Source organism: Lolium rigidum, chromosome 7 (genome assembly GCF_022539505.1).
Source record: "Lolium rigidum isolate FL_2022 chromosome 7, APGP_CSIRO_Lrig_0.1, whole genome shotgun sequence".
Taxonomy (NCBI): Eukaryota; Viridiplantae; Streptophyta; class Magnoliopsida; order Poales; family Poaceae; genus Lolium; species Lolium rigidum.
This window is the reverse complement of record NC_061514.1, coordinates 138,787,444-138,812,806: the sequence shown is the minus strand read 5'-3', so window position 1 is coordinate 138,812,806 and position 25,363 is coordinate 138,787,444. Positions and strand designations below refer to the sequence as shown.

The 25,363-nt window shown below is 43.0% G+C and overlaps 3 protein-coding genes and 1 long non-coding RNA gene across 6 annotated transcripts; 2 read left to right on the top strand and 2 right to left on the bottom strand.

The window, feature by feature from the left end:
- Positions 1 to 6,854: 6,854 nt before the first annotated feature.
- Positions 6,855 to 13,405, top strand: LOC124674059 (ubiquitin carboxyl-terminal hydrolase MINDY-3). 2 transcript variants are annotated; one of them, XM_047210091.1, is made up of 7 exons: positions 6,855 to 7,497; positions 9,780 to 9,858; positions 10,595 to 10,749; positions 11,195 to 11,309; positions 11,400 to 11,585; positions 11,698 to 11,769; positions 12,186 to 13,405. In XM_047210091.1, the coding sequence occupies exons 1-7, from the start codon at positions 7,055 to 7,057 to the stop codon at positions 13,002 to 13,004; spliced, it is 1,869 nt and encodes a 622-aa protein (XP_047066047.1). In that variant the 5' UTR covers positions 6,855 to 7,054; the 3' UTR covers positions 13,005 to 13,405. The 2 variants fall into 2 exon arrangements, with proteins under 2 accessions (XP_047066047.1, XP_047066048.1); XM_047210092.1 differs by having other exon boundaries at positions 6,857 to 7,497; positions 11,195 to 11,285.
- Positions 13,406 to 14,920: 1,515 nt separating this feature from the next.
- Positions 14,921 to 24,778, top strand: LOC124673792. 2 transcript variants are annotated; one of them, XR_006992819.1, is made up of 3 exons: positions 14,921 to 15,151; positions 21,541 to 21,677; positions 23,261 to 24,778. It is a non-coding gene; the product is annotated as an uncharacterized LOC124673792 (long non-coding RNA). The 2 variants fall into 2 exon arrangements; XR_006992820.1 differs by lacking the exon at positions 14,921 to 15,151 and adding an exon at positions 16,312 to 16,513.
- Positions 15,123 to 17,797, bottom strand: LOC124673791 (G-type lectin S-receptor-like serine/threonine-protein kinase At2g19130). The gene is made up of 2 exons (XM_047209830.1): positions 15,403 to 17,797; positions 15,123 to 15,203 (listed from the first exon to the last, which is right to left on the bottom strand). Exons 1-2 carry the CDS (start codon positions 17,795 to 17,797, stop codon positions 15,148 to 15,150), a joined length of 2,451 nt encoding a protein of 816 aa, XP_047065786.1. The 3' UTR covers positions 15,123 to 15,147.
- On the bottom strand, positions 21,427 to 24,461 carry LOC124673790 (G-type lectin S-receptor-like serine/threonine-protein kinase At2g19130). The gene is made up of 2 exons (XM_047209828.1): positions 21,882 to 24,461; positions 21,427 to 21,688 (listed from the first exon to the last, which is right to left on the bottom strand). The coding sequence occupies exons 1-2, from the start codon at positions 24,268 to 24,270 to the stop codon at positions 21,600 to 21,602; spliced, it is 2,478 nt and encodes an 825-aa protein (XP_047065784.1). The 5' UTR covers positions 24,271 to 24,461; the 3' UTR covers positions 21,427 to 21,599.
- Positions 24,779 to 25,363: the final 585 nt, after the last annotated feature.

The window sequence follows — 25,363 nt, the reverse complement described above, 5'->3', positions numbered from 1 at the left end:
AAACCAAGGGACACCATCTACAAGAACAAGTACCAAACTTTGGGAAATAAAAGGTGACATAAAAGCATTTAAAAGCAGTAGAGGGTAAGGTGAGACCTTGATGAAGATTATTCCGATCTGAAACAACTCCCTTTATAATTTCTAAACCATACAAAGAGAACAAGTATCAAACACTTGGTGTGCACTAGCAAATATACTAGTGCAGATATAATTAGAATGCAGAGAAGGAAGAAATCTGAAACCAATAAATCGACGGACGTTGTCTTCAAGCTGTGCCAGCATTACCTTGCGTTTCCTCTAGGTTGCGAATTGGGGTGCAACGATTAATCAAAGATATGGTGGGATCAGAGGGGGGCAGCGATGTGGATCAAACTTACAAGGGAGGATATGCAGGAGGATCCCAGTTCGTGTTGGATGATTTGCGGAAGAGGTTGAATTAGATTGGTTCCTTTCGGCCGGGCGCAAAGTCGTGGCTCCGGCGCAGGCACGGGAGGGTTCGCTTGCGGGAGCTTGTTAAATGTAGGATCGTCCCGGTCCTGCGACGGTGTGGTGTCGCTGCAGATCGGCGAAGGCCTTGGCGGGTGGCGGCGGGTGGTGGCGTGAGGGCGGCGGTGGCGATAAAATAGGGAAGAAGTTTGCTCTGAAACAAAGCTATGTTCGAGGTACTCTGAGATAAATGATTTTTAGATCATAACTGCCCCAATATTAGGCGCTAAAAGGGTGCGTTTGGTTCTTGGCCAAAGCTGGCCGGACCAAAAATTTGGCAAGCCCGTGACCCACAGCCGCTGTTTGGTTTGCCTCCAATTTGTTGGCGAGCCCTAGTTCGCAAGGTGCGCACAATATATTTTTAGCCAAAATATGGGCCATATGCGGGCGGGCGATTCGTTCGCCAATAAATTGGCACGCCCGCAAATTGGTAGGGCGCACTGGGGCGTGAACCAAACATACTCAAAAAAAGCTTTCCATCGTGCGAAAGTTACCTTGGCGCGACTTTTTCCTCCACTGTGACGCGCGCCATGGGAATTCGCTAGAGATGGGCTTTTCCCGTATCTTTTCTATCTATAGTTTGGTTAAATTCCTATTCAGTTTCGCGGAACGCATAGCTTAAAAAAAGTAAGGTCTTTGAAATGCAAAAGCTAGAGACGGTGCATCAAGCCGTGGCATGTTCTCGTCTTTACGAGATACGTGGGGTATTTGGTAGGATTGGGTTAACACGCCTTTGTTAACCCGTCTCTCTTAAACTGTGGCTATATGCTGATTTTGTTGTAGTGGCAGAAAACCTTATTTTTCGTATTTTATTTGTTTCAGAACTTTCTAGATCGTAAAAAATTGAGGGAAAAATACCTGATTAGTTTTTACTCGGAGATGGACAGTGGGCGAAAGAATGACGCGAGGGGAGCCATGAGGGTCAAACGGACCCAGGTGGCGCGCCCGAACGTGTAGGGCGTGCCACCTGAGGTCGTTCGCACCTCGAGCATCATTTCGCCCCCCTTTTATACCAGAAGCTCTGTTTCGCCTAAAAACCTAAGCCACATTTTTCTGAGATTTATTGAGGTGGCGGCGGAGGCGAAAGTCCTCTCCTACTCCGGGAGAGGGTAGATCCTGCTGCACCGGTGCCTCCGGTGAAGGGGAAACACTACTAGGAAGTTTTGTCATTGTAGACACGCAGTCCCAAACGAGCTTCAACTGAGGTACGTCTTGCCCCTTGTACTAGGAGTCCCTTTGGGAGGGGCTATACAAACAGACAAATAAACCCCTCAACATTTTATTTTATTTACTATCTAAATATATTTTTATTAAAAATGCTTCATTAAATGTCCATGATGTAAATTTCCACCATCATTCTTACCAAGGCTCAGATTTGTAGCTCAAGCGTCCCTCTGGATCCCTTTAGTATAAAGTTGCTCCAGTAGTCATGGCACTTAGTTTACTTTTACCGCTTGTTCGTAAGCTAGTTAGAGTCAAACTAGAGTCACCGAGTTATGCTCTCTAGACCTAGGAGGAGCTCAACTATGATGTGCATATATGCTTGTAATCTTAAGTGTTTGGATAAAGGACCAACTATGTTTCTATTGTATCACTCCGAGGGATGTAATATTTGTGGATTGGTACTTCGAAACTGTTGTGTCAACGACTTGCGTACTACATCATGTAGTGGTATGTTGGGTCACCGCAAGAGTTATAACCAAGTAAAGAGGATCATCGGTACATCCCCCAAACCAATATAAAACATGGATATAATATTATATAAACTTATAATATATGGGAATATGCATCAATAAACTACAAAGTCTATGTATGCATTTTACATGCATGGGTCCATCAAACTTAACAAGGTCAAGTTTGACGGAAGGGATAAATCAATATGAAACACATTTCTTCTACAGAGGCTGACCTCGGAGACCGACCAGCTTGTATCTCCCATCGATTTTAACAAAGTAAAGTTATACACCCGGGTTCGAAAGTAAAAAATTTAAGTATCCATAAATCACATGTAAAAAATAATCAAGATAGGAAACATTTTTGTAAAGAGAGGTTGGCATCGGGGACCCATCAGCCAAATCCTTAAACGGCTTCATCGAGCAAGGTCAACTAGGTCTAAACATAGGGTGCTACCGTGAAAAGTCAACTGTCACTGGCCCACAAGCTTCAGAACACTCATGGGGTGCTGATTTGGGTTGACTACACACACAAAATCAAAAAATCGACATCAAGCACACACCGCCCGACAATCTACCACATTTTTCCAAATATGTGATGGTAGAGGGCCTCCAAAATGAGAAAAAATTGAGATCTACCACCGTCGTCGGGCAAGTTCGTCACCCGTAACAACTTTTTCGCTAGTGTAAAAATGGAGTATTCAAACATAGGCAAAAAATGCCATGCATGTCTTACATGACTCTCTTCTCTATTTCATGTTACGTCGGAATAACATTAGGTTTCACTGGTCTTTCTTTCCGACTCCTCCACCATGAGATTACCATTGCCACTCGAAATCACCCAAAATATAGTTGAACCACACCATGGTGTTTACTAACCTTAAGAAACATTATGCAATTATAACTCCCGCGCTCTGATTTTTTATGGCACATATGGATGGCAGTCATGAGCGCTAATGCTTGATATTACACCTATACAATTGCATTTGAAGTTGCATAAACGTGACCCCACACTTAGGCTTAAGGTATTGATGTCTTGATGTACCATGCGAGTCATGATTGATATGCAAACTATGAGCACACGATTGTGTGTTATGCCGAATAACCAAAAAAACACATACAAGAAGGGACAAAGGTACAAGGCAAGCAAACAAATCTTACTATTGGTTTGTTAAATGGACATTATTAATTTCATGATTTATTTTTTATTTCATGAAGTGAATCAAGCATTTATTCTTGGATTGTTGTCCATGTAGAGAACAACATTATCACTAGGTTATGCCACAAAATAAAGATGTTCCAAGGCCGAGTTGCAAAACTAATAAGTTCACTGAGTATGTTGATACATACAACTAACCAGTTACACAAATCCTAAGTAAATCATTGATCATACATACAAATCATATCGCGATCCGATACCACTCACATTCTATTTAATGCACATGTTTCTAAAGACACAAACAAACATAGCATTAAAGTATCAAAAAATCAATACCACATGAAAACTATTGATTTTTGTAAATTTCATTATTCGATCGCTAGATATGAGTATGATACAAATTTTAGATAACGGGGGCTCATGTAATACCAAATATAGTACATATAGTCTAACTTCTTCTTAATCATGTGACCTGATTTTATGAGCCTACGAAAGATTTTTTGTGATCCAACTTATGATACCCCCTCCTTACACAATGCAGTTTCATATAAGTTTGTTTTCAAAAGTTAAACGATATAAAGTCAGCGGGCGACCAGTTAGCTGCATGCCAAATTGGCTTGGGAGCCAGAGTCGCCGGTCTAATCACCAGTCTGTCTGGTGGCTGGTGCGTGCATCGACTAACCATCAGAATGCTGCACATGGGCTTGTTCAAACCGCTAGTTTCTCCTTGGACTATATATACCGCTTTGTTCCTCCTGGAGGAGGTTAGTTCAACCATTCATTTCATATCCTTGTGCTCTATCTCTCTCTTATTCCATTGTCTAAACGTAAATTCTTGAGGATCTCCTATTCTACCCTACTAAATCCAAATCACGTAGGTAGAAAAGCAAGAGAAGGCCCCGATCTATAATTCCAACAAGACAAACATCATTCCCCTTGAGTTTATCGAGCAAGCTTGTTGCTCCTGGGTTTGTGGGAAACCCTAGGCGGCTAGGGTCACCCAGAAGCATCTGGTTTTGAGGATTTGCTCCGAGAAGAAATTTGTGATCGTTTGGATACTACTTTAAAGTCTACCACAAGTGAGTGATCTATTCCTTCGTCAGATAGACTCTAGAGAAGAAGGTGAGCCTTCGTGGCATCGGAAAGTTCTTCGTGGGATGTCACGCCTCTCCAATATGACGTACCTTCCTCCCAAGGAAGGGAACACATGAATACATCTTCGTCTCTATGTGCTTCATTTTTTTAATCGATCACTTTACTTGTGTTATTCACCTTTTTGACAACCTTCATGTTTGAAGTACATTGTATCATTATCTAGGTTGCCTCACCTAGTTTGCATTACGAGCACTTACATTTCTTGCAAACGATTGCAACATAATTTTAGAAAATTGTAGAACCTATTCACCCCACCCTCTAGGTTACCATCTTTATCATTTCATACTTCACAATCGAAATCGAAAAATTGACATCAAGTACGCACCAGCCAACAATCCACCATGCACTTTTATTCAAATCCATGACGGCAGAGGGCCTCCAAAATGAGGGGAAAAAGTATTGCGATCAACCACTATCGCCGGGCAAGTTCGTCACATGTGCAACAAATTTTTTAGTAGTGTAAAAATGGCATATTCAAAGATGGGCAAAAATGCCATGTATGTCTTACATGACTCTCTCTCTCTCATATGCTTCATGCTAGGTGGGACTAACATTAGGTTTCACTCTTCTTTCTTTCGGACTCCTCCACCATGAGCTCACCATTGCCGCTCGAAATTACCCAAAATATAGTTGGACCACACAAAGATGTTTACTAACCTTAAAAGATATTGTGCAATATAACTCCTACCCTCTGATTTTTATGGCATATATGCATGCCAACCATGAGCGCCTATGCTTGACACTTACGCCTCTACAAAATGCATTTGAATTTCCCTAAAGGTGACCCACTTAGGCTTAGGGGATCGATGTCTTCGTGTACCATGCGAGCGATAATTAATGCACAAACTATGAACACACGATTATGTGTTTATGCTGAGTAACCAAAGCACACATACAAGAAGGGATAAATTTACAAGGCAAGCAAAAAGGAGTTCACGTGAAGTAAATCAAGAATTTGTTCATGGATCTTTGTCCATTTAGAAGAACGAAATTATCACCAATGCCATAAAATAGCAATGTCCATGTTGAGAGGCAAAGTTGCAAAAACAATAGTAAGTTTATGTTGACACATACAACTAACCGGTTACATGACTGCCATGTAAATCATCATACATAAAATCGTGTTGGTGCGTCTTGGTACCACTGAAAGTTCATTTAATACACATGATTCTAGAGGACAGAGAAGCATGCATACCATCAGAACAACAAATTTGAATCCTACATGATTTTATTTTGTAAATTTCGTGAAGCGAATTGAGCATTTATTGTGGGATTTTTGTTGTCCATGTAGAGAACAACATTATCACTAGCTAGTGCCATAGAATAACGATGTTCGGAGGTAGAGTTGCAAAACTAGTAAGTTTGAGAATGTTGATACGTACAACTAATCGTCTACACAAATCATAAGGAAAATCATTGATCATACATACAAATCATGTTGCGATCCGACACCACCCAAAGTCCATTTACTACACATGTTTCTAAAGTCACAAACAAAATGTAGCATTAAAATAACGAAAAGACAATACCGCATGAAAACTACTACTTTTTGTAAATTTAATTATCCGGACGCTAGATATGAACATGATACAAAATCTAAAGAGAGCGGGGGTTCATGCGTAAGACCAAATATAGTCCATATAGCCTAGCTTATTGGTAATCAAATGACCTGATTTTATGAAAGGGGCCGATGAAAGATTTCGATCCAACTTATGATATACTCCCTCCTCACACAATGTAGTTGCATATAATTTTTTTAAAAAGTTATCAAACGATATGAAGTTTGACCAAGTTTTATTTAGAAAATTATATACTCCCTCCACCAAAAATAGGTGTCTCAAGTTTATCTAGACACGGATGTATCTCTAGCTAAAATGCATCTAGATACATCCGTATTTAGGCAAAAGCGAGACACCTATTTTTAGGCGGAGGGGGTATATCTACAACACCAAATGTATGCCATATAAAAAATAAAAACGATGATGTATCTAGAAGTTCATACTCTTTTTCCACATACTTGGTTAATTTTTTCGTTATCTGAATCTAAAACTATACACACTTCATCGAATTCCATGAGAATTTATACAAAAACGAAAAAAATCATCATTCTGAAAAGGCCTGAAAACGCATTCAACTTGGCGTAGACCAATAATGAAGGCGGATCTGGCGCCGCACTGTCCACTCCCGAAAGTAGGGACCCAGACCACCACGCCGTACAACCAGTTACCCGAACCGAGTACTAGTCCATGACAAGTGGGCCACGCTCTATCCGGTCCCCACAAGTCATCGGCTCCCACCCGAGCGGCACAGAGCAGTCCCCTGGGAGTACTTCCGTTTCTGACACAGACACGCCCACCCACCTCCCCGTCGCACCGCCGCCGCGACGGCGCCCCCGCCCTACAAATACACCGACCACCGCCGCCACTTCTCCGATCCCGATGCCCCAGCCCCGAATCCCAAGAACCGCTTCCCAAGCTCCAAGCCTCTGACGTCTGACCCCCGGCAGCGGGCAGGCTTGCCAAACCCCGCCCTAGGGTTTGGGTTCGGGGCCGGATCGATCCGGCCAGCCAGGGTTCTCCCAATGGGGGATCGGGACGAGGAGGAGGAGCTGCAGATGGCGCTGCGCATGAGCCTGCACGGCTCGCCGCCCGCGCAGCCCGACCCCAAGCGCAGCAAGCCCCCGTCTTTGCCCGCCGGGGGGGAGTCGCCGGAGGCCGCCGCGCGACGCAAGCAGCGCGACCTCATGGCCGCCGCCGCCGAGAAGCGCCTCCGCTCCCTCCCCTCGCCCCAGCCCGCCGCCGCCGTTTCGCCGCCCCCGCCGCCCCCGACCCCGGAGGCCGCCAAGGTGGAGCCGGAACCTGCCGCGGTGCCCATGGAGGACGTGAAGGAGGCGGAGATGGCGGTGGAGGTGGAGGTGCAAGGGGACGAGTTGCCCCCGGACGTGGCCGAGAAGCTCTGGGTTATGGTGTTCGGGATCGGGGTTTCCAAGGCTGTGCTGGCGCAGTGGACCAACCAGGGTATCAGGTGAGACTTTTTTGCGGGCTAACGTTACATTCATATGTTCACTTGATGTCTCATGGAGCGGATATGGTTTAGAGAATTGAAAATCTGGCACTATCCATGCCATGTTTGGTTCCGACCCCGGCTAGCAGGGGGATATGATATGGGATGAACAACACATATCTGCTATCTGGGGTTTTATAACTGCATGGATAATTTGATCCTAGGGTATCCAAGAAAGTTGCGCTCGATAGGTTAATTTTGTATTGTCTTTGAATCTAGCTTCTGCGTACGTAGTACTCCAGTGCCTTCTACATCAATCACCTGATTGAACCACAAGCGGAAGCGATACACTTTCGAGTCAAACTTCCTTGTTCAACTGCCATATATAGTTGCAATTTGAAAATCTTATGATTGATTCATCTTTATATTACCACATATATAGTTTATGTTGTGACGCACTGTTCGATTAGTAGCCCTGTGACCAATACGACATGCATTCGTATTCAAAACCCTACACTGTCCGTGTCCGCCTCCGACTCGGACAAAAATGGTTTAGCACAAGATGGCTTTCGGTGAGTTGGTAGCTTCCGTTGTACTATCAGTAAGTTTCTATTTTGATGATGTTGTTGGTCTGTCACATGAGCGCTCTCATTTATGGTTCAGAAAGGCATGAGGATGGACATCTAAGTTGAAAATTGTCTTTATGAGATTGTCGGTTTTTGTGTCCCTGAATACTCAAGGATTTTGGGTGTCACTCTAGGGTTTAGTGCTCCGTGAAGACGAGCTGTTGTGAATGCATACATAAATTGTATAGCGTAATTGTTTCTGCTGGCATATGATTCAAAGAGATCCTACGTGGGTATGTTTAGCTGTGAGGATAAAATCAAGGTAGGAGACTAATAGAACGAGGCCCCGTGGTTACTCAGATATAAATGAAAATTCGCCATAACAATATGGAAATCAGAACTGTGCTGGTGATTAATAAATACACCATGAATAACAAAATATGAGGGATATGAATGAAAAATCGCCATAACAATATGGAAATCAGAACTGTGTTGGTGATTAATAAATACGCCATGAATAGCAAAATATGAGGCACACCATTTTTCTAGTGATGTTTTCAATTCCTTGCCATTTACTTATTGCTCTTTCTCTTCTGAATTAATGACATAACAAGGTTAGCATCTCTCCGTTATCTAGGACAATTATGAGAATCCGTATATATATACTGTTGCAGGTCCAGTTACAGCAATGAAAATTGATTGCCTTGGTCGTGTTCTGTAGTGAACTATACAAACCCTAACCCTTACTGTAATGAAAATTAATTACACGAGCTGTCATTACTAGTAGATTTTCGCATAGAGCAGATTATATTGATCTGGTGGAAGCATATTGAACTATTGAAGTTGGATGTTAGAACGATAATACCGTGGTTCATTTTCTTTTACCCTTCCTGCTTCTGCCGGGGTCTGGAAACTGATTTTGAGCGGTTACTAGTGGGGGGTTATAATGGTTTAATCTGTTTGTGTGGACATATAAGGATTCACTCTTAAGATTTAATGTAGGTAACAAAGTAAGACAAAAAAGGAGGGATCAACAAGATTGAAGTAGTACAAGCGTAGAAAGATAAGACTCTACAAGAAAACCACAAATAGATAAGAGGGGGAAAACATTTAGTAAAGGGACTCTTTCAAGAAGCCAAGCAAGTGTATGGAGGCTCAAGTATTTTGGGTGAAACACATCCCTTCAGGAGCCCCAGATGTGAAATGAGCATTTTTTTTTTTCTGTCTAAGATTCCTAGGATTGACTTGATCGCTTGATCGTTTTTTTGTTCCTCTGAATCCATATTGGCTTCCATGTCTTCAGTCTTCACTGTCCACTGTTAAAGGGGACCTTTTGGTTTGGATAAGTTTCTTTGCATCTGACATGCACATAAGATTAAGTATGCCTTTGTTAGAATGGTGCTTCCTGGGAGTTAAAAATGTGACAACTGCGTGCCAGTGAGATGCAGAGTCATTTCATAAACCCTGCGTAGGAAACAAAAGACATTGTGTGGATTAATTTGAATTATGACTCTGGTTGCTGGCAGGCTCTAGCTATGAAATAGGAAACTTTCCAGGTTCTTTGAGGCAATCAACATGCATTTGCATGCTTGTGCCATCAAACTAAATCTATATACTTCTGAAATAACATGTCTCTGATCATATCATATCTCATATATTCATATCATTACCTTGTGTAACTCAAATGAATGCAATACATAATTTCCCCTGTCTTAATTATTGTCAAAATGGATTCAGGTTTAGCTCTGATGCAGAAACAACTATGGGACTGGTACAGCATGAAGGCGGTCCCTGTGGTGTCTTAGCTACAGTACAGGTACATCTTCCTCGCTTTATCTAAATGTGACTGTCGAATGTTGTTTTTGGCCTCGTTAGTAGTGCCTGTAGAAGTTCTGCATATTTCCTTTCCTATAGCCCAGCTCAATACTTTTCAGCCTGATTTTACTTCGCGTCTTTAAGTTTTTCTGCTGCCATAAGTTGCTACATGTATTCTCTATTCTGAAAACAATTTCATTTCTGCAACTAAGCGGACTTCCAGTTTGCCAACTGGAAGCGACAATAACCGGGTCATTTCAGTTGTAGTGAGTGAACATTTTCAACAGTATGAACCATACAACTTGACACAACCCAGGCATACTGTCTAGCAATCCTGATAATATGATGAAAACACAATATCTTGGATAAATGAATGTTGGAACAGACATATCTAAGTAAGAGATAGGCTGGTGCATTCTGCTGTTACTTTAAATTTTATACCAAAAAGCTTTTAAAGCTGAATAGCTCTACCAATCAACCTTTCTCTGTGAGCTCACGTTGATATGATTTTAAATCCTATTTCCTATTTTGTTACATTAATTTGTCCTGATGAACAAACCCTAACTTTGATGATCACAAGCCTGGATAGACTTATCTTCACAAGAGATATGTAGTACCGTTGGAGAATTTTGCTGTCACAAGTCTAACTATTTCTTTTCGTAGCTACTGTGCAGTTGTTTATGCTCTCAGCAAGCTCATCATTTCTGATAAAAGTTTCTTTATGATCTGTTTTGCAGGCATATGTCCTTAAATATCTTTTGTTTTTCTCTGATAATTTGGGTAACCCAGAGGTCAGTGATCCATCATATGCTTCGGGACAAAGACGTTTTTATCAGAGTTCTTTTGCTGCAAGGGATGATTTCTCTTCTCTAACTGAGGATGGAAAGACGAGGTAGTTTCTTTTGTTCATTAACAACTATGCTGACGTTAGTGTTGTCTTGTGGCCATTTATCTGTTCAATAATTCATCCAAATCACTGTTTATCATTGTGAAAATAGGAAAATAGCAGCTTACATGAGAGATAAACAATCTGAATTTCAGCCTGTGATCATTCTTAATTAGTATTTTATTCATGTGTTTGTGACAGATTGCTTGATGTACCAACCAAAACATTGCGTTTCATTGAACTATTAGAAATTCTTGCCATTTGTTTATTAAAACAACATCAGTTATCTAGACATTTATTAGTTAGAGAATCTAAATGCTTCTACATCTATTAATCACCCATCATTACCAGTTTAGACTAGATATTGGATATTATATACAATACGCAGAATATACAGGCCTATACTTTCTTAATATTCAAATGACTGTTAATTCTTTAATTTGTTTGTTAGAGCATTGGTTCATGCTATGGTGGAAATTCTATTTTTATGTGGAGCTGGGAAAAAAGCTGCTGTGGCATTGATTGGAGGTGTCAATCGTGGGGTAAGTGGACATGATAACACTAAGGTGCTTATAAGTCAAGTCTTTGAGATGCTCCGAAATTGATCATACTTCCATGTATAAATGCCGATAATTCTCTTACGGAAATTACTGCAGGAAATCGATGCTGCTTTGGAAGGCCTTTCTGTTGAATCAGCAATGGATATCCAAAAAGTTCTTAGAATAAGTACTTTTACCTCAAGGAAGGATGCTTTCCACTTGCTTCTGGCAAACATTCGTCTGTTTGAAAGTCGACTGGGAGCCATGCTATTTCTTATCTCTTCTCTACTCTCGCGGGGATTGGTATGTCTTTGTCCATATTAAGTTCTGTACGTTTTGTGCATTATGCTAATTTTATTTCGCATGATTAAATACCTAGCATATCGGTGTACTTGAACTTCATTTTTTAATTCAGGAATGTATCCAAGCAGACAGGGATGATCCAAGCCAACCATTGGTGACAGCTCCATTTGGGCACGCTTCTCAGGTACATAGTATTTTCATATAGTCCAGTATTTAGCACATCAGGCTTACTGTATCACCCTGCTCTTTAGTACCACACTGCCAGTTTAACTGGAGTTACACCTGCATATAAACGCTGTTTTGGGCCGATCTGTAGCACTTTCGGGTTAACCCTTTTACATGAAGTAAGGACAAAAGTGGGAGTGGGGTGTCTGCTCCATCATGAGCTGGAACTGGGCTGTTAGCTTCTTTGGGCTACACTACAGAGTTGTTACCCTTTCCGTAGCAGTTCACATTGTGCTTACTATTGCAGTATAGTGCTGAATTCACTTGGACACTATAATTTTGAAAAGGCATTTATTATTGTTAGTAGTAGTAATATATAATAATTAATATTATACATTAGGTCAAGCCATATGTAACCGGTGTGGTCTTCTGCAGGAAATTGTGAACTTATTGCTTTGTGGAGAGGCTGTCCCAAATGTATTTGATGGCAAGATGGACCTTGGCGGCGGCATGTCCCTGAAAGGCATACCGAATAATGTTGAAGTTGGTTTCCTCACCCTTCTGGAATCACTAAATCTGTGCAAGGTTGGTCAGTACCTAAAATGCCCGAAATGGCCTATATGGGTGGTTGGAAGTGAAAGTCACTACACTGTCCTTTTTGCCCTAAATCCCAACGTCCAAGAGGAGAATGAGCTGGAAGAGCGGGAATCCAAAATTAGGAGGGCATTTGATGCACAAGATCAAAGTGGAGGTGGAGGCTTTATTAGTGTCGAGGGATTCCAACAAGTTCTCAGGGACACTGACATAAATTTTCCTTCTGATAAGCTTGAGGATCTATGTAATCCGGGCATTATAGTATGGAGTGAATTCTGGCAGGCACTTCTACAGTTGGATAAAAGGTCTGGAGGCATGAAGGATCCAACTGGCCTGATGGGCAAGAAGCAATTCACTATCTACCACTTCAATGGAATTGCCAAGTCTGTGCTGAATGGGAATGCAAACATAGGAGGCTCGACCCCAATACAAAGACCTAGGATATGCAAGTTAAATGTCAGCGTCCCACCTAGGTGGACTCAGGATGAGTATCTAGCTGATGTTGTAAGCTCTTCGACCAGCGGTAGCAAGGATGATAGTGTTCTTTCTCTTGCTCCGCCATTTCAGACTTGCCAGCATGCACCATTAGTAGACTGCATAAGAACTCGATGGCCACGAGCAGTTTGCAGCTGGGTTGGAGATGTGCCAAGTATTGTCTGATGCTTGGAGCCTTCTGCCACTCGTTCCAGCCATGTCACTTGTTCGACTGATCTTGAAGATGGCCCTGCTTAGCATACTACTCGAGCTCCCAGAGTGTTGACTGTGCCATGCAAAATTTTGGAAGGCGCTGCTGGTGTTGTAATTGTTTAGTCTGATGAATATATGTTTTTCTTCTCCTTGGACATGAACCTTTTTATCGCGTGATTTTATCAGGGACATGATTATTCTTTTTTCTTTCAATTGACACTAGATGTATACTCCATTTATGGATATGCTGTTAAATCTTAAGGTACATTCTTTCTTGTACACAGATGATTTTGTTGTAGTTCATGTTGTATCCGACACAGGGCTGAGTGACTAGTTCATTTTAAATCCAACAGAGCTGTAACGTTTTATGATGCTTTTTTTACTTGTCAACCTTTTGGCCTGTTACTTTTTGAGATCTAGCTTCTTATCTCAGTTGAACATGTAGGTGTAGTTAACCTTTGAAAGTTCTTAATCTGAACTGTCGTTTGTCTTACAAGACTCACTGTGCCGCATTTTCTTTTCAACATGATATTTTTGCAGGAAGACTACTTTTTTGTTGCAAATGTGCTCCCTCTAAATTTATTGCAGCAAAAAAGTGAGGGAAAACACAACACTTGGTTATGAGAGGAAGCATATGGCGGATCTACTGATATTGTTGTAGCTTTTCATTTTTTTTTGTTCTCAAAGCTTCAAAATTAGAAGAAAATTGTTTGTTTTTGACTGAATTTATATGCCTTATATTTAAGAATAGAGAGCGAGTAAGAAACACTTAAATTCTGTAAAAGTATTGACAATGTCAATATTATAATGTATGCAGACTTGTCAATATTATAATGTATGCAGACTTATCATGATGTACAGTTTCAAAGCCGAACACTATCCACACATCGAGAAAAGTACTTAAGTCTCCCGCGGAATACCCACTCTCCTGTAGATTTTCAGTGTGAATAATAAGTTGGATCATCATCCGTGCATAATTTTACTCGATCTGTAGATTGAACTTGGATCTGGCACCAGAACATATCGTATCGATGCTCCGCCGTTCCAACCGTTCTAACCGATTTCCTCCGATGGTCCGCTTTTGCTAGCATTGCAGCTAGGTCCCACCGCACCCCTCCTCTCGCCACGCCGGCGATGAGCTCCTCGGCGTCGGCGGAACCTCCTCTCTCCGACTACCTCTCTGCTCCTGTTCCTGAGTCGGTGAGTGCTGACCCTCTTCCTCGTCCTCAATCCGCCGCCTCTAGCAGTCAGACCTCTGTGTGACTCTCCCTATCCACAGAAACCTAACCCATCAGTCATCGCTGCGCCGTCCCCTGCAACGAATGCCCGATGGCGCCAATGCCGGACTCGGCCGGCTGCGATGTCCCGCCGCCTGACTTTTCGCTGAATGTGTGTGAGTTGAAGTGGATTGGGGAAGTGCTAAGTATTTCTGAACATTTTTTTTTTTGGTTCTATGTGCCTAGTTTTTGAAAATGGAATTAATAGTTTTCTGGTATGTTTGTGGCACTTTTCATCCCTTGTTTCTTAAGGGTAAAGATGCCCCAGACGCTAGATTGCAGATAAAGATAGATGCTGCTACCAGAAGCTGTGTGCTAGCATATTTAGATGCTATTGTTTTGTCATATTCCTGTCTGTCTTCTGTTGGTTTTCTTATGAGCATTTCAAACCTTCTGCAGTCGTCACCTGGTACACACTCTGCCAATTTTCTCTCTTCATTGAAACGGCAAATTTCTTGCCACTAGCCGAAGAAGACGAATGATTTGGAAACAAAACATGCAACCGGCACTAGTCAAATCGTTCCTCTATCAGTGCCTGCATCCATTTTTGCAAGAGCACGTATACAACTAATAACCTATTTAAAAAAGGGTTTAAAAAATTCAATGTGTTTCTCTACACGCCTCCATCTTAAAGAGTGTCATTGACTTTTCACGAGAGTCCAAATGATTGCTATGTTTTCTACAACAACATATGCTTAAGAACACAGTTTGCCTTATCTCTGTTCATATAGTTTCAGAAATGCTAACTTGCCACTGGTATTTCAGGGTTTAGACAATCACTGCAGCGAAGCTCTGCTGCATCGTTGCAGCAACCTGTCTTCATGAAGCTCCACACAGCCTCAGGTATGTTGCAGCGTCCCTGCCTCTTGTGAAGCTTCTTCCAAGTTCCTATCAACTACTTGCATGGATAGAAGAAAACACAGTTAGAAATTGATAGCAAGGAATGCTGATGTTCTATAGGATTTCATCAGCAATGTAAAAAATGTAGTATTCGTGACAAAACCCGGTGTGCTTAGCACATCTCTGTTTCTCTTCTTGATTACAACAATTTTTTTCTCGGATTAAGATGTTTCCATAGATAAAGCCGTGCTTACATGTTGAGTGTGGACTCCCTGCCATAGCTTGAAGTAGTCTTGGCATTGTGGGTATGTTGACCTCAAGAAGACCTTCAAGGCATTGAACAACTTCACTCATCGTGGGTCGGTCAAACTCATCATCTTGAATACACCAACATGCAACCTTCAAAGCTCTTTCCACCTGCTCCAAATGGACATTACCATGTAGATTGTTGTCCACCAAACTCACCACATCCCCCTCCAGTAGTTTTTTTACTACTTGGACAGGGTAATAAACATAATCATCACCAGCTGTATACTCTCTACTTGAGTTCTTCTTTCCTGATACAATTTCTAACAAAACCATGCCATAGCTGTAGACATCAACTTTTGCTGTAATATCAGTTCCGCTAATCCATTCAGGTGCGAGATATCCGATTGTTCCTCTCATTGTAGTGAGAACTCGACTAAAATCCCTTCCGAGAAACTTTGCCATCCCAAAATCAGCAATTTTTGGAACAAATGATGCATCAAGAAGGATGTTCTGTGGCTTAATGTCACAATGTATGATACAATCCCGGCAACTATCGTGCAAGTAGACCAGCCCTCTAGCAACCCCAAGAGCTATTTGATACCTAATGCTCCATTTCAAATCTGTAGCATTACTGTTAAATAAATGAGCATCAAGAGAACTGTTGTGCATGTGTTCGTAGACAAGCAACCTACTATCACCCTCAGTACAAAAGCCAATTAGTTTAACTAGATTGATATGCTGAATGATTCCAATCGATCTCACTTCAGCTCTGAATTGCTTCTCTCCTTGACAAACACCATCAAGCCTTTTAACTGCTATGGCAGTAGAGTCATCTAGAAACCCCTTGAATACAGAACCAAAACCACCTGCCCCTAGCTTCTCAGAGAAGTTTTTTGTTGCACATTGCAAATTAGTATATCTAAATGCAATGATGCCCTCACCAACTTGAAGGTTTTCCATTCTATGAACAGACAATCTCTTGATCCTCTTAATCACCAGTAGCAAGAAGAGTGATAATAAACCAAAGAAAGCAACACTTGCAGCAATTGCGATGCCGATGGTTATTCGTCTTTTGTTGCTTTCCAACCTTTGCACCTCATTGTTGGCTAGGCGAAGGTAAAGAGTGGCTCTGTTAGTATTACTAGTATCACCACATTGTTGCTGTTTCGCATTTATTATTTCGCCATTCCAAACAGAACATCCATGGTTACCATAGGAATATGCAGTGCAAGTGCAGTTTCCCAGACAAACTTGGGCACATTTATCTGCACTTGTTGCATCTTCTATGATGTGGCTGTAATTGGGCAATACAACACATGACATAGGGTAGAACCTGTCTTGCGTACTTCTGCTTTTATTGATACTGCAATCTAATGGAGTATTTCTCACACAGCCGCCTGTTCGATCATCTAGCTCCCAGTCATCAGACGATCTTACAGAGAATCCCTCCATACAGTTACAGAATGGGAGCTTATTATCATTACAAATTGTGAATGGTCCACAAACATTAAATACATCACATTGAACTCTGGGTTGGGCAAAGGTCATCACCCAGTCTTGTGAGCTTTCAAGCCAAATCAACGTTTTTGTTCGGCCGGAGACATCCAACAGATAGCGGAAAATGACTTTCTCGTCTAGTAAGTTATAAATGAAGTACTTCTCTTGGTCATTATTGACGAATGTAAAATTTACAATAAAGGGGCCTGCCATCTCTGGTATTGATAGAAAGTATTGGCCGTTCCATAGCCCGCTCGAATAATATGATATGGAAGAGTTCAGCAGTGTCAAGATGTACTGATTGGCACCACTTGGGTCTAATTCTGAACTGTATCTGCCAGGAGCTAGGTCAATTGAATTCTTCCTAGAAACCAGACGGCGATTCAGACCAGTGACCTTATTCCAACCAAGTTTTATTCCAGGGAGGAAGGTATCTGTGGGGTAATCAAAGCTCTGCCATAACACATCTGATGAGTTTGAGGAATTCTCTAGGATGAGGTTTCCGCTGTTCGATAGCGTAGCAATGTTATTGTTGCTTGTGGTATTTGTATTTGTAGACCAGATGATGGATGCTGTGATTCGGTTTAAGATGACAAGATTGCCATCACTGGATATTATCAGCTCTGATGTGGTGGTGTCTGCAACTGGGTTATGACCATTTGCGACCCATACTGGTGTAAGCTTGGGGACATTGTTGTACCATATGCCTAGGTACGAGTTCAGGGTGTTGCGGGAGGACTTACTGCCTGTCTGGAAGAAGCCGAGAGCGAACTTGCCGTTGTTGGAGATGATCCTGTCGTTGCCGACAAGTGCTTGCCTGGATGTAATGGTGTCCATGGCAGCACAACACTGAAGTAAGTGTAGAAACAAGAAACATCCGAGAAGGGTGAGGAAGAGGTGCATGCTGAACAGCTTGTAGAGCTAGCAGAGTCGAGAAGTATGGGATGGATGCTAAGTTTAGTTAGAACTGGGTACATAAAACACTAAGCAACACCAACCCATCGTAGCACAGTCAAGCACTCCTCTTATGACAATGATAGATATCCTAATTTACTAATCAAGTGGTCTGATATGTTTTCTAAAATCCAGTACTTAAAAGAAAATATACGTGTGAAAGGTAGTAGGTGTTGTCAATGATTCTGATTGGTAGCCCTCTCTATGACTGCACATGTTACACCCTAGATGAAAATAATAATAATGCCTGCTTGTAACAAGATGGCTAACACTGTAACTTTTTCCATTTCGTTGACCTCGTCCAAGATCGTGCTCTTATCCACTCGTGCTCTTGCATTGGTGACTGGATATGGTATATGGGAATCGGAGACTGACCCTCATCACGTCTCATGTTTGCAACTGTGCAAACAGAAAGTTGGACATATAATAAAGAATTGTGATGGGTGGGAACACATGCATGTTAGAAGACTCAATCAGCTGCAGAAACAACAGCGGTGTATAATGAATAATACTTCCTCTGTCCCAAGATATAAGGCACGCCTTTTTTTGCACGGTCTTTGATGCACAACTTTGACCACTAATATCTACCAACTTATATGGATTCAAAATGTATAAATGGTATCATTGCTATCACCTTGCAAATCCCTTTCATTTCATATATAACGGAGGTAGTACTTATAATATGACTTTTTTCAGCTTGTGGGCAACATTCTTCTCCACTTGATCTAAAAAAACGTTATTCTCCACTTCTAGCAGCTTCGTGTTTTGGGCGTTTTTGGCAACCTAATGTCCGTTATGGTGTCAAACCTACCACTTGGATACAATTTGTTTTGTTGCTATCATTAACTCGGTATAATTGTGGAAGCCTAACTGGAACCAGTAAATAGTCTCTCCCCTGTTGCCCTGTCACACCCCACCCCCTTTCCGGTATGATTGCCGACGTGAGGCACGATCGACGCCTGAATTCCGGGAACAGAGAGAGAGAGAGAGAGAGAGAGAGAGAGAGAGAGAGGGAGGGAGGGAGAGAGAGAGAGAGGGAGGGAGGGAGGGAGGGAGGGAGGGAGGGAGCGAGAGGGAGGGAGGGAGGGAGGGAGAGGGAGGGAGGGAGGGAGAGGGAGGGAGAGAGAGAGGGAGAGAGGGAGGGAGAGAGGGAGGGAGAGAGTTGGTTCTGTTCCTTTCTTCAGACTTCTCCGATGTCCCTCCCTGTGCAGTAACACTCGTCTATATACTCCGATGCATCCATTAGCCTCCCAGCAAAGCTAGCCCAGTGTGTATTTGTTGATCTTGCTTCAAGAAGCATTCTAACCCCTTTTGGTGGATACCAGGATCCCATTGCGACTCAACATTGCTTGACGCATAAAAGAATGAACATAAAGTCCTGCACTTGCATGGTTCTTGTAATCGCTGATGCCAGGACATGTCATTTTTCTCATTGCTACTGCTTCCAAGAGGCCAACAATGATTAGCAGTGGAAACACCATCTGATTTTGTTGAGCACATGGTGAATGCTCGCTTCTCAGGATTAAGGACAGCTAGCGGCTGCAGTTGACGAATAGGTAAGGTCTCCGAAGGATCAATGACGTCCGCAGAGATAAGCCCAGTGGTAAGGGTCATGACAGCATGGTCGAAGCCACCGATCGTTTGGCGAGAACCCAACGCAGGGTTGAACTTGAGGTCGATGCTTGACTGCAGCTGCTTGTCCAGCGAGAGCTCAGCTGGTATGAGGGCCGTTGCTTCTGTGGTACCCAAGGATGGAACCACGACTGCAGAATGGTTGCTGCTGTCTTTGACGGCCAAGCTTGATGTCAAACATCTTGTGGGCATGGCAGAAACGAAGATGGCACCCGCATGTGGAACACCAGCACCTACGACCTGATGCATGGAGATAAGCAAGGGAGGCGAATGCTTGATCCCTGGCTGCTTGGGTACTTGATCCGCCGCGGACAACGATGTGTTGGTGGTGGCAAACAGAGACGTGATGTCCTGCTTCTTGACTCCCAATCGCTGAGCAGAAGAAGCAAGCAACCTGCGCGACTCATTGAGGCTTGCTGTGATTGCCGCTAGTCTCGCCTCCATCGTTGCTTCCGCCTCACCCATTGCCTCCACAACCTCCACTGAAAACCAAATCTAATAAAAAAAAGGGGAATTTTCTGGGTGGGATTTTGGGGAGGAAAATTTGTGGAAGGAATCTTGCTCTGATACCAAATTGTCACACCCCGCCCCCTTGCCGGTATGATTGCCGACATGAGGCATGGTCGACGCCTGAATTCCGGGAACAGAGAGAGGAAGCGAGGAGAGTTGGTTCTGTTCCTTTCTTCAGACTTCTCCGATGTCCCTCCCTATGCAGCAACACTCTTCTATATACTCCGTTGCATCCATTAGCCTCCCAGCACGGCCCAAGGCGGCAAGGCCCATCTCGTCTACATGTACGGTCCTGACATGCCCTGTGCACAGCCCTGGCAATGGAAGTCACGAGTGGCGAGTGAGCAAGAGTGGACTCTTACTGTACCACTTTACTTGCCACACGGCTTGTTAGACAGTCAGAGGATATGCAGTGTGACCTTCCACTGATAACTACTTCACCCTGCAGTCCAGTTCTGTTGTATGATGTGGTGAAAAGGTGATGTAGCTATCACATTGTTCCATAAGTAACACAGAGCTACCAGTGGGACACAGGTCTCATTACAAACTCTAGCTCCTGTACATTGCTCTAAAAAAGCAAATTCTTAAACTCAAGAGTTTTTGGATAATTTTATTGGATAATGTTAACTCACTACAATTGTGGGAACGGCGGCGTCTGGAACAATGACTCTTTGCTGCTCTGCAACTTCTCGATAACCTTCATATGCAACATGTTTGTGTGAGAGGCAGCGCGTTCTACTGGGGCCCTCCACTCAATCTGAAATGTTATATTTAATCCTTTAATCCTTTAATATACTGGGGGCCTCTCCATGCTCGACCTCCAGACTCTCCCTGAGTCCCTGGCCGTTGGGTTAACAAATGTTAACCCATGTATAGTTTTCTTCTTCTTTTCTTCTTTTTGTCCTTGTCTTTTAGTTCCTTTCTTTTGTTTCTCTGCCTTTCTCTTGTAGCGCTGCTACAGTTTGTACTTTTTTCCGCCTCTTTGCGGCTCCTTCTAATATACAAAGACACTCGCTTAGGCGTGTGTTCGAGAAAAAAAAATACTTTTGATATTTGTGATTTCCTTTGGGATAGGTTTGAATTGTGGTTAACTCTCCCTGGAAATAAAATTCTGCAACCATCTTGTCGCTGTGCAAAACCCTTGACAGGATGGAATGCGTTATATACAATTACCTGCCATCCACTGTAATGTGATTGACCTAATTAATTCATAAACTTCCCCGCCATCGTAAGACTTTGCAATATTAGCACATACTTTTTTCTTACATTATTATTAGGCATTGCCGCATTGGGCACAACTTAGGTAGCTCATTGGATGCAACTGCACAAGAACTAGCATTTTTTTAAAACTTTGCATGTATGCCATATTGCGTGGCATTGAAAGTTACATCAAATCTTACAATTGCCTCTCTATCTTACAAACAGCAACAGTAAGCTTGAGTCACAGAACCTAATAGAAATAATTAATACTAGGAAGAAGCAAGCTCCTTTTATCAGTTCATACAGAGCGGTTTAACAAAACACATGCTAAGTTGGCACTTGTATTCCAGGATTTAGACAATCACTGAAGGGAAACTCTACTCCATGACTGCATCAACCTGTCTTCATGTCAAGGTTGAGCCACCTGGTGCTGTGCGCTGCCTTCGACATCTTCAAGTTTCCCCGCCTCTTGTGATACTGGATCCAGGTACCAATCGGCTATATGCACATATAAAAGTAAACACAGTTAGGCATGCTACCAATATATCTTACATGCCATAGTCTTTTATCAGTATTATACAAAATGCACTTGAGAAAAAACCTGATAAGCTTATCATGTCTGCTTATCTTCTAGGATGTACAGCAAGTTGTGCTCAAATTAATATGTTTGTGTAAATAAAGTCTTCCTTACATTTTGCTAGTGCATTCTCTGCAATAACTTGAAGTAGCCTTGGCATTGGGGGTATGTCGACTTCAACAAAACCTTCAAGGTATTGAACAACTTGACCCATTGTGGGTCGATCAGACTCAACATCTTGAATACACCAACATGCAACCTTGAAAGCTCTTTCCACCTGCTCCAAATTGACATCACCATGTAGTTTGTCGTCCACTAAACTCCCCACACCCCCCTCCAGTAGTTTATTTGCGACTTTCACAGGGAAATAGTCGTAATCATCACCAGTTGTACATTGTCTACCCGAGTTCCTCTTTCCTGATAAAATCTCCAACAGAACCATGCCATAGCTGTAGACATCAACTTTTGCTGTAATAACAGTTCCACTGAGCCATTCGGGTGCAAGGTATCCTATTGTTCCTCTCATTGTAGTGAGAGCTTGACTAAAATCCCTTCCAAGAAACTTTGCCAGTCCAAAATCTGCGATTTTTGGAACGAATGATGCATCAAGGAGTATGTTCTCTGGCTTAATATCACAATGTATAATGCAATCCCGGCAATTGTCATGCAAATAGACCAGTCCTCTAGCTACCCCGAGAGCAATCTGATACCTGATGCTCCATTTCAAGCCTGTAGCGTTGCTTTGAAATAAATGAGCTTCAAGAGAACGATTCTGCATATATTCGTAGACGATCAACCTCCTGTCTCCCTCAGTACAGAAACCAATTAGTTTAACTAAATTGATATGCTGAATGGTTCCAATTGATCTCACTTCAGCTCTGAATTGCTTCTCGCCTTGCCGAGCACCATCAAGCCTTTTAACTGCTATGTCAGAAGACTCATTCAGAAACCCCTTGAATACAGAACCAAAACCACCTGTCCCTAGCTTCTGAGAGAAGTTATTTGTCGCACGTTGCAAATCAGCGTACCTAAACATGATAATGCCACCACCACCTTGAAGATTTTTCATCCTGTGAGAACACAACCTCCTACTCATCAGTAGCAAAAGGAGTGACAAAAGGCCAAATAAAGCAAAACTTGCACCGATGACAATCCCAATGATTCTTCGCCGTCTGTTGCTTTTCAGCCTTTGCACCTCTTTGTCAGCAAGGCGAAGATAAAGAGGAGCTTGGTTATTATTGCCATTACCACATTGTTGTTGTTTCACATTAGTTAATTTACCATCCCAAACAAAGCATCCTCTGTTACCATAGGAATATGCAGTGCAATTGCAGTTGCCCAGACAAACTTTTGCACATCCAGCTGCACTCGTAGCATCTTGTATCTTGTGGCCATTGTTGGGCAAAGAGACACATGGCATAGGGAAGAACTGGTCTTGCATGCTTGTGGTGTTGCTGTTGATACCGCAATCTAATGGAGTATTCCTGATGCAGCCACCTGTCCGATCTTCTAGCTCCCAGTCATCAGGCGATCTTATGGAGAAGCCCTCCATACAACTGCAGTGAGGAAGCTTGTTCTGTCCACACGTTGTGAAAGGTCCGCAAACGCCATATACATTACATTGGTCATCGGGGTTGCTGAAGGCTGTTACCCACTCCTGTGCACGCTCGACCCACAACAGTATCTTAACTTGACCGGAGACATTCAGGGAAAAGCGCATAATCGTCGCTTCATCTAGCAAGGTATAAGTGAAGTACACCTCCTTTTCATTGTTGATGAAGGTAAAATCAATCAACTGGCGACCTGACATCTCCGGTATAGAACCAAAGAAGTGGCCGTTCCATTCTCCGCTGGACCAGTATGGTATGGACGAGTTGTGCGCCGCAAGGCCGAACCGGGCAGAGCCATTCTTCTCGTGCATTTCGTAAGTGTACATGCCGGGAGCAGGGTCCATCGAGTTCTTCCTGGAAACAAGACGACGGTTCAGGCCGGTGACCTTGTCCCGCCCAAGCTTTGCGCCGGCTAGATGGGTATCGGTTGGGTAATCAAAGCTCTGCCACAAGATCTGGGAAGAGTTGGAGGTGCTCTGCAGGACAAGGTTACCGGTTTTCAGTAGCATGGCCCTGGTGCTGTTTGCTGTGGTGTTAGCTCGGGTGGACCAGATGATGGACTTGGTGGTTTGGTCTATGATGACTAGGTTTCCATCGTCGGAGATTGCGAGCTCCGGCGAGGTGGGGCTGACGACAGGCTTATCTCCGTTGGCAACCCATGCTGGAGTGAACTTTGGGACGGTGTTGAACCATATGCCTAGGTACCAGCTGGAAGCATCGCGTGAGGAGGACTTACTGAACGGTTGGAAGAAGCCAAGCGCGAACTTGCCGTTGCTGGAGATAAGGGTGTCCTTGCCGGATAGTCCCAGCCCAGCTGTGATGGTGTCTTTCGCCTCCGCGCCTACATGCAGGGAAAAGAGGAGGCCGAAGAAGATGATCATCATGTTCGACATGGCGAACTACCGAAGTTTCTGCTTGCTTCAGCTTTGGAGATGGGGAGTTGCAGCTGCTTTAACTTTGGACTTGGAGAGGGTGGATTGCTGCTTCGGGCGTGAGGATACGAGGAGTGGACAGCTACTATATGTGACAGAGAAATAGGAAGCATCATGAGGAAGGCAGCTACTGGGTTTGAGGTTTGGCATTAAAATGCTGCAGCTGCAGCTGCATCATAGGACAGTGGAGTGATACGTACGCAGCCGTTGGGGCACAGTGACTGGCTGCCGTTGAATGCCGAATAAGACTGAGGCGTACAGGCGACACCTCAATTGTCTATGTGACTGTGGAATATAGTTCTTCTTAAAGGATATATACATCGTACTGCCGTGTTCTTTGGGCCAGGAATGGACCTGCTCAACGGCCGATTGCTTTCACCCTGTTGTGAACCCATCACTCTATTAATCACACCTACCTAAATGTAGTATCTTTAGGCTAAAGCCTTGATCGCTTACTGGTTAAATTAGTCTTGCACAGGTGACGTCCATTGCAGCAACGGCTCAGTCGCCTGTTATGTGGTGAGTCTTAATGGCAGTCGCCTGCATTATTAGAAACTTGTAGGTAAGAAGATTCTCGGTTATCCGATGACGACTTCAGATTAAGGCCTGCAATTTAGCTAGGTTTGTCTGCGAGCATGTTAGACCACGACAGGCAAAGTAGTAGACCATTAAGTTTTTTTCGATAAAGAATGATTTATTACTTTGATAAGCAATTACATCCAGCCTCTGCATAATCAGGATGCACACAACCGTTTATAGGTCCAAGAACAATCTGATAAAACAAAAAGTAGGCAAAATACATATCGGAACGATAAAATATAAAACACCTAAGGTGTGGATGGAGCTGCAATCCGTAGACTATACTGCCACCCATGTTGGGAAAAAGTATCCCTCGTTGTAGCCTCCAACCGTGTACAGACCTCCGTAAACAGGTCTCGGTTCTCCAATCGCTGAAGAGGTAACCACGAACGGAGAATAGCCGTGCATCTGTATATAACCTGCAATAGGAAACAATTTTTGTCATTAAAAATCTTGTCATTTCTACTTAGCCATA